The following is a 9,343-nucleotide window of genomic DNA, read 5'->3' as shown; positions in this document are numbered from 1 at the left end:
GGGGGGGGGAGGAAGGAAGGAGGGCAGGGGAGAAAGATAGAGAAAGACAAAATGAGCGAGGGGCACAAAATTTGACAAAATTCACAGAAACTTTGAAATCCTCATGAGATGAACCATTTCGAAAATCATGTCATCCAAACAATTTACATAGCAACAACACAATGCATACAGGAAGTAATTATGTATGTAATTATGTATCTCTGTATCATTATGATCTCATAAAAACCTACAAACTTCTCTTTCACAAAAACCTTGAATGGCATGACATGCAATCATGAATCTGTAACTTTCAAGACATAATTAAAACAATTGCATTGAGAAAAAACGGCAGTTTGAGTTTGACACAGCATGTAATTACTACTCATTCAAGGCGAAAAAGAACAAAACAGGAATACTTTTGGTACAAAACTAGGTGTCTAAGAAGCATCAAGATATGAGGCGCCGTTACTTCAGGAACACCTCAGCACACACAGTTCTCACCGCACACACACAACACACACTTCTCATCGTACACACACAACACACACGAAACACACACTTCTCACCGTACACACACAACACACACATAACACACAGTTCTCACCATACACACACACAACACACGTAACATCTACAGCCCCCCATCAACCTGCACCCAGTCTATCAATATTCTTTCTTTACACCATAGTCTCTCATCCAGTCCTCTGTCCTTAACCCTATCCGTACGTCATGTTTTACTATTGTATCCATACGACGTGGGGAACTCTGTGCCACCACTTTCCAAAGAGGAAATTTACTCGTTAATCCGATCCGTACACTTTGCATAGCAGTCCGTCAAAATGATTTTTTGAGAAATACTGAAAGTTTCAAAGAGATCTTCGCACTAGAAGTATTCTAAAATGGGAAGAATACAACCCCGGGGGTACAAAATGACCCCATGGCGTGCGGATAGGGTTAAACACCACCCAACCATATTCTTTCCAAGCCCATACAAGAAAACAGTGTTTCACTGAGAAAATAAAGACTTTCGGGAAAAAAAACCCAACCCACAGCATATTGTGGCGTTGAGAGAAGCATACTGCTGCAACAACGGCCCATTTTGTGCGTGGGAAAAGCAAGACTGATAGACAGAAAGAAGAGAGCTAGGGGAAAGTTCAAAAGTAGCTGGAGCATCCTCCGCCAACCCATGTGGTGGATCGTCTTGTAAAATAGTGGAGAAACTTTCAGACTTCACCGAAACAACAAGGGCAAAGGAGAGGGAAGAAAGGCTAAGAGTGTCTCTTCCTAACGCACACAAGTAAGGTGGACATTCATAGAACTCTTCTAGCTTTGAGGAGAACATGTAAACCCTATGACAAGGATGAGCACTCCGTGGCGCCACATCGAGGCAGCTATGACAAGGATGAGCACTCCGTGGCGCCACATCGAGGCAGCTATGACAAGGATGAGCACTCCGTGGCGCCACATCGAGGCAGCTATGACAAGGATGAGCACTCCGTGGCGTCACATCGAGGCAGCTATGACAAGGATGAGCACTCCGTGGTGCCACATCGAGGCAGCTATGACAAGGATGAGCACTCCGTGGCGCCACATCGAGGCAGCTATGACAAGGATGAGCACTCCGTGACGCCACATCGAGGCAGCGCAATATATACAGGGGAGAGGACCATTCATTTCTTTCACATGAAAAAACTCCAAACTTCACAGACAAAGTTTGAAAAAAAAAACCAACCTCAGGCAAATGAGGCTTTGTCTCCAAACATAAAATAACATCCCAAAATCTGACAAGGTACAAAGATCACCACCAGCACTCACACTTTTCTCCATGTTATATTTGTGCACAAACGAAAAAGTGAACATTAAGAGTGGTGCAAAAACAGCCCCGAAAAATGTAAGGACAGGTCAGTTTTGGCACATACATTTGTGTGCTTCAACAAGCAACAGGAAACTTTGACCAGGAAACTACAAACAAAACACAATCTTCTCCCCCCCCCCCCCCCCCCCCCCCCACTTCATCCTCCTGTCTATCAAAGTTTCAACCGTAGGGGAAACGAGACAGCTCCAATCATAAGCTGACTTCATATCGGACAAATGATTTGATGTGCACGGGGAACAAAACCTATGGGAATGTAGAGGCTGGTGGCAACGGGGAGGTGGTGTGACAGTGTGTCAGAAGTGAAGAGCACACATGTCACTGGAGTCAAGAGAAGCACACACACACAGTCACGGTAACCACAGTAACCGTCATAGACATCTCCTTCCATCAAAACACACGACAGACAAGCTGAAAGACAAACCCTTGACGACAACAAGGATCAGGCACTTGGGAGTTGGGAGGGACTGAGCAAAGTTGGGAACAACTGAACGAAAACACCTCACATTGGACAACAACTAAAGAGCTCAATTTGAGAACACCTAAACAAGAGAGAGGGAAAAAACTGCTGATAGCTGATATTGAAGAAGCCTGACTTCCATGGAGTGCCAGATCAAATTAAAATTTTAAAATTTTGATCAAAACATAACGGCAACAGCTCTGCCAAAAAACAAACGCGAGGAGTCCGAAACAGGATGATCGACATAGGAGAAACAAAGGATGATAGATGTAGGAAGCTTAGGAAGTTCAGCAAGAAAAGAAGACAAAATTGATGAACACACATAATATTGGGAAGAATGGAAGAAAGACATAAATGCTTGATAGGGACAAAAGACAACACCGTTGCAACAGATAGAAGACGTGAGAGTGCTTGATAAGGATGGAAAACTTACCAGCTTGGAGAAATTAATTCCCGCACACTTCAGAGAATTAAAACCTGCGCAACTGAGAACAGTTGACGACTTGGACAGTTCAGAAAGACAGAACAACGGAAGACTCGGCTCGGAAAGACAGACGGGAGAAGAACGTAACAGCACAAGGCTGGGGTGAGGGACAACATTCACCAAGCACAAAACTTTTGGTCGGCGGCGACACAGCCACAGGGAAGCTCAGAGCCACGACTGGGAACATCAACGACACCGCCTCGTTTCTAAATTAAAAACAATAATAGATAGCATTTGTATAGCGCAAATCCCCGCTCAACAGCAAGCTCTATGCGCCTCACAATCTATACTATTACCCCAGCAGACCTGAGAGCATTCTGAAACAAACTCAACTTCCTGGGAAGCATACAGTGCAAGCAGCCATTTACAGGCGCTAAAACACTAACATACTGACAAGATCTTTCGCTGTCTATGGCCGGGTACCCATTTCCACCGGGGTGAAGTGAGGAAAATTCGTGTAAAGTACCTTTCCCAAGGACACAACGTCGGGCCCGCGGCTCGAACCACCGACCCCGCAACCTCACGATTACGAGTCCGGTGGCCTAACCACTAGGCCACTGACGCCACTGAACAGAAATAGTTCAGAGGTCACTAGACAATGGGTGACCTCTGTGACCCTTAGAGAGCAGAGAAGCACAACCGTACACAGACAAGGAAGATGGACAACTTTCTGTCCCCGGCGTCCACTTGCCAAATTGTGACAAAACATGCCAGAGCTACCAACACCATGATGCAAAAATCACTCACCAACCAACAATAGGTCACGTACGCTCATACATGATACATATCTATACATATATACATGTTCCAACAAGGACATTTTACCCTGTGCCTGGAGTATGATACCACAACCTGTACAAATTGAAACCATAAAATGTTTCCTTTTGAAAAATGACAAGTTCTAACTCCTCTCAAGTTTCCACAGTTAAAAAAAAAAGAAAATCCCCAGCTGTTACCTCTTCTAAGCAAGTGCACCCATGGACATACTGAAATCCTCAACATTTATCTACCAAAAGACAGGCACTCAACTCTGAATGACACTTAGTACCAGGCTCATCTTCCAGTTGCCATGACAACAAGCCAGCCAGAAAAATAACAACAGGGAGGGGGGGGAAAAATTGCAATTTTAATCCTTATTTTCACGTCTTCAAAAAACTGACACGAAAAGAAAAAAAATACCAAATTTAAAAAAAACAACAACAAAAAACCTGCTGACTGCTACAAACTTACAACCAAAAAAAAAAAAATGACTGAAAAATTAATTTTTTAAAAACTGTCCCTAACCAGCGCTCTCACTCTTCTATAGCACAGTCATCCACAGTGGGGAGAACGTGAACATAAGTGGGTAGGGCCGGACCCAGTAGGGGCTGCCACACTACGTAGCTAGCGTTCGCGTTAAGAGCCGCCAGCCGGGTGCCGGGGGGGGTGGTGCCAGGGTTAACTGGGTCAAGCCCGACCGGTGCGGGGCCCACAGTCTGGGGCATTACCGCCACAAGCTGGTGGGACGACTCCCCTACCGCTGGAAGGATTGTCTGCGAAAATGAAAGCTGTGTAGTCACATGTCCAACTCGCTGGACACATACATGATATATATATAGAAAGTCAACAGATGTATCTGTTCATTCATTCAAACATATTTATTCTTTTTACAAATATCAAACAACTACAGACGCTATTCCTCTTTAACAACACTTTGGCTCCCAACATTTCACTTATAATTTTATTTCCAATTCTTAAAAACAGGCTCACAGGCAGAAGACTTCAGAAAGTCCCCCCCCCCCCCTCCCCCCACTTCCAAAAAAAAAGGTTCTATTACATTTTCTTTGATATTAGCCTAAAGGGGGTAAAAAAAAATAATAGGTGATTTCCAGCAAACATCTAAAAAATCCAAGAGTGGACCTATTTTCACCAACACCACTCTTTATCAACGCATGCCTCTAAAACATGGTCCAACAGACGGGCAAGTACTTTTACAGATAGAGACAGTCCTGGGGGGGGGGGGGGGGGTTGTAATAGTGCGGGTCCAAAATTAAGAAACTTTTTAATTACTGGATCAAGACTCTTTTCTTTTTTAAATCTATACTTTTGTTTGGCAGCTGGCCTACAAGAATGCCATGGAAAGTTTCATGAGCACTGGCAAATCAATGAATGAGCTTGAATTATTTTATTGTAGACAGACAGAAGTGAACAAGTTACCACCCAGCATGAGTTAGAGTTTATGATGCGTGTGGAAAAAATAAGGCCAACATTTTTACCATGATGAGCTTCGAACTTCAGAGCCAAAGTGTTTGAAAAAAATAAACGGTCCTAACCTTGAAATCATATCCATCTTTTAAGCAAACTAACAAAATAGGAATATGTCGCATACGTTGACAACAGGACACTAAGGGGGCACTTTTCCACAAGGAGCATACCAGCTGCTGAAAAACCACATGTTTACTGGGTACAAAATATCCCACTGTCTTCTGAGCTTGCAAAAGTGATTGAATATACAGCCAGCTGTATCCTGTATGCATAGTTGTCATTTCTGGTGCTCCACAAGAGAGAGAGAGAGCGAGAGACAGACAGAGAGAGTGGGGGGGGGGGAGAAAACAGAGAAGTGAGAGGAGAGATAAGGGGGATAGATGTTTGATGGGAAAGGAGGAGAGATAAGGAGGAGAGCAGCTTCCACTAGCACTAGACAAGGAACACACACACGAACACTGGCGCGCTAGAGCCAACAGAAATCTGGGGATGCTCATACTCATAAGGTCAAATCACAGTTTCTGTCGAGGAGGACACAGGGAGCTGGGGAGCACGACCAGCAAACAACACACAAAGTCATCAATACGACCACAGTCAGTCATCAATACGACCACAGTCAGTCGGTCGGTCGGCAAATCATCTGGTGGGGAAAAATTATCAGGAGCATACAACAGCATCCTACAGACACTTCCAAACAACACTCTCTCCACGGACGCACACACAATGCCCGTCACCACACAGTGAAGAATTCCCCACGCCACCGCACAGCAAACACACAAATCCTGACATAAAAATATTGCACCAGTTTCCAAATTTCAATATCAAAACACAATGAGACGGGACCTGAAAATGCTAAAACATTTACACAAAGTACAGACATAAACTCAAAGGACCTGAAAATCCTAAAACATTTACACAAAGAACAGGCATAAACTCAAAGGACCTGAAAATGCTAAAACATTTACACAAAGTACAGATACATGCATATTAGTTTTTGTAAGAGAGCAGGGACGGAGCTGGGAGACAAGGAGAGGCTCAAGTAGATGGACAATCTTCCCCATTCACCGACAGTAAGGCACAAGAAAAGCTGAGACGCTTCTCCGCAGTAATTGGGACCACGGTAAAATAGGCACAAAACAAATTCTCACAGCCAGAGTATTCTTGGAATAGGTGAAAAACAAAAAGAACACAAACAAAACATCCGCCGATTGAGCATTTCTCATCTGCAGACATGATATGGACATACATGTATTAAGGGCAAAAATGGCTGAAAAAGATTTGCATGTTACTACGATGTCAAAAAAATTTGCATGTTACTACGATGTCAAAAAGATTTGCATGTTACTACGATGTCAAAAAGATTTGCATGTTACTACGATGTCAAAAAGATTTGCATGTTACTACGATGTCAAAAAGACCGAAGCAACACCCTCAACAACAGTAAATGAACGGTCGCAACAGAAACATTTCTGTGAAAATAAATGAGGACAAAAATGGGTGAGATATGTATGTCCACAGACTTAAGTACACAAATCTACATCTTGTGGATGAGTTCTGAGAATGATTGCCGTAGCTGAAGCAATAATACTACTACTACTACTACTATTGGTGGTGATGATGATGAATTACTTTAGGCACAAGTCCACAAGGGTACAAGGTTTGCTGGTCTCCTGTGAGGCTTACCTGTACAGGGTAGGGCACCATCAGTCCGTCGGCCGTCTTGATAGAGCCGGGGACACCCTCCACTCCCCACCCCGGCACACACGGGCCTCCGGGGTTCGGGTCCAGCTGGCAGTTGGAGCAGTGTCTGCTGGGAGCTGAGGGAGCGTTCAACATGGCCGCCGCCGCCACCGCCGAATCAGGGGGTCTCAAGTCTGTCATGTGAGGGGGGAGGACGGTGGGGAGGTGGGGGGGTACACCCATGCCGTGCATGGAGGGTGTCGCCGCGCCGGGGTGTAGCATGTGAGGGTGGTCGGGGTGGGGGTGGGGGTGGGGCAGCACTGAGGGAGGGGGAGGGGGAGGTGGGGGGGCACCAGGCCTCAACATGGGCGCTGGGTTCATACCAGCGGATGATGGGTGCTGGGATTGTGGGTGTGCGGTGGGCGGTCTTTGCTGCGGATTCACCACACCACCCACCGGGACGTAGAACGGTCCCGCGCCCTGACCCCCGCCCATGTCAGGGGGAGGCTGGACAGAGGTCATGCGGGGGTCGTGGCCCGGGGGCAGGTGGGAGCAGCCGCTGGGCATGTGGGTGAAGAAAGGGCTGGGGCCGGGGTTGTGGGGGTGGAAACAGGTCTGGTGGCAAGCTGTCGGGGCCCGCATGCTCTCAGGGGCTGGGAAGAAACAGATGGGGGGAAACAGTGTCAGTCCTCACAGATCCACGGAAACACAAGTTTAGTTTCAGTAGAGGTTTTACAGCGCTCGCAACTGCATAAGGTCATATGAGCGCCAGAAGATAAGAGGTGTTACAAGAAAGTAACAAACATAAAAAAGAAGGAGTAGAGATAAGGACGATAGATGTTTGATAGGAAAGAAGAAGCAAACCACACCAGAGCACCCGCCAACCACCCACGGAAACAGAAGAGTTTCAGTTTTTTAAAAGTTTTACAGCACTTACTGCACAATTAGGTCGTATAAAAGCCAGAGATCAAAGAGTTATTACCAGAGAAAAAAAAACAACATACAAAGAAAAAAAAGAGGGGAAGTAAGAACTGCAGACTTTTGATAGGAAAGACAGAGGGGAAGTAAGAACTGCAGACTTTTGATAGGAAAGACAGAGGGGAAGTAAGAACTGCAGACTTTTGATAGGAAAGACAGAGGGGAAGTAAGAACTGCAGACTTTTGATAGGAAAGACAGAGGGGAAGTAAGAACTGCAGACTTTTGATAGGAAAGACAGAGGGGAAGTAAGAACTGCAGACTTTTGATAGGAAAGACAGAGGGGAAGTAAGGACTGCAGACTTTTGATAGGAAAGACAGAGGGGAAGTAAGGACTGCAGACTTTTGATAGGAAAGAAAGGAACAAACCACACCACACCACCCACCAAACTGAAAAGAAAACAATAGCAGTTCCCACAGCCTGAAGAAACCTGGCCGACATATTGCAGTCAAACACAGTAAGTCTTTTTTTTATTTAGTAGAGGGTTTTACGGCGCTCGCAACTGCATAAGGTCATATGAGCGCCAAGGGGCGGGTGTCAACAGAGAAGTCCTTACAGAGAATCAGACTTACTCTGCTCACCTCTCTAGCTTCAACAGCAAAAAGTCTGCTTTGACTATCAAGGCACCCCAGAAAAAGCGGGTCACAAGAGTGTGACAAACATACAAAAGAAGTTGATAGGAAGTTTTGAATTTTGCCCGGGTGGCGGCCGAAGCCTACTCTTATCGATTTTAGACCACCAAGTGATCTTCAACAAATAAATTATTTATAGCACACTCTCTCTCTCTACCTCTCTCTCCCTCTCTCTCTCTCCCTCACACACACACACACACAACACAAACTCACCTCTAGCCGTGCCCTGGGTAAACGTGAGCTCTCCCTCTCTCTCTCTCTCCCTCACACACACACACACACAACACAAACTCACCTCTAGCCGTGCCCTGGGTAAACGTGAGCTCTCCTTCTCTCTCTCTCTCTCACACACACACACACACACAACACAAACTCACCTCTAGCCGTGCCCTGGGTAAACGTGAGCTCTCCCCCTCTCTCTCTCTCTCTCTCCCTCACACACACACACACACAACACAAACTCACCTCTAGCAGTGCCCTGGGTAAACGTGAGCTCTCCCTCTCTCTCCCTCACACACACACACACAACACAAACTCACCTCTAGCCGTGCCCTGGGTAAACGTGAGCTCTCCTTCTCTCTCTCTCTCTCTCACACACACACACACACAACACGAACTCACCTCTAGCCGTGCCCTGAGTAAACGTGAGCTGGGTTGAAGTCATCGTAATGGACGCCTGAGGGAAGTATGGTGACGAGTCAGGGTCCAGTTGCTTAGCAACCCCTCTCAGCTCCGAGCCGGCACCCAGCGACGACAGCCCTCTAGGAGTGGGTGCCACGCTCTGATGCTGAGCTGCGTCTTGTGCGTTCAAGGTCACAGAGTGGTTGTGATGTCGCCACGGTTGGGACCTGCCGATCAAAGTCAATAAGAAGAAGAAGAAGAAGAAGAAAAATTATTTATAGCACACACTCTCTGGTGGCTTTGACTATCCAATTCTGAATACTGTTTGTTTAAACTACCTAGATTTTTTAATGCACATACAGTCAACAAAAAATTTACCCCCTAATATTTAAC

The 9,343-nt window shown here is 45.9% G+C and overlaps 2 protein-coding genes across 2 annotated transcripts in view; both read right to left on the bottom strand.

Moving 5' to 3' along the window:
* The window catches only part of LOC101861219, a gene marked incomplete in the record, with an annotated part of 30,090 nt that extends 23,069 nt beyond the window's left edge, over positions 1-7,021 (bottom strand). Inside the window, 1 exon segment of the mRNA XM_013085446.2 lies at positions 6,724-7,021. Coding sequence (XP_012940900.1) covers positions 6,724-7,002 — 279 coding nt within the window.
* A 26-nt stretch (positions 7,022-7,047) lies between these two features.
* LOC101860985 (roquin-2) overlaps positions 7,048-9,343 on the bottom strand; it is a gene marked incomplete at its 3' end in the record, with an annotated part of 32,889 nt that continues 30,593 nt past the window's right edge. The window contains exons 10-11 of the mRNA XM_035971094.1: positions 8,951-9,177; positions 7,048-7,373 (exon numbers count right to left, since the gene is read on the bottom strand). Coding sequence (XP_035826987.1) covers positions 7,048-7,373; positions 8,951-9,177 — 553 coding nt within the window. The remainder of the gene's footprint in view (positions 7,374-8,950; positions 9,178-9,343) is intronic.

The sequence above is a fragment of the Aplysia californica genome, unplaced genomic scaffold (assembly GCF_000002075.1).
Source record: "Aplysia californica isolate F4 #8 unplaced genomic scaffold, AplCal3.0 scaffold00374, whole genome shotgun sequence".
NCBI classification, from domain to species: domain Eukaryota; kingdom Metazoa; phylum Mollusca; class Gastropoda; order Aplysiida; family Aplysiidae; genus Aplysia; species Aplysia californica.
This window is presented reverse-complemented; position numbering and strand designations above follow the sequence as displayed.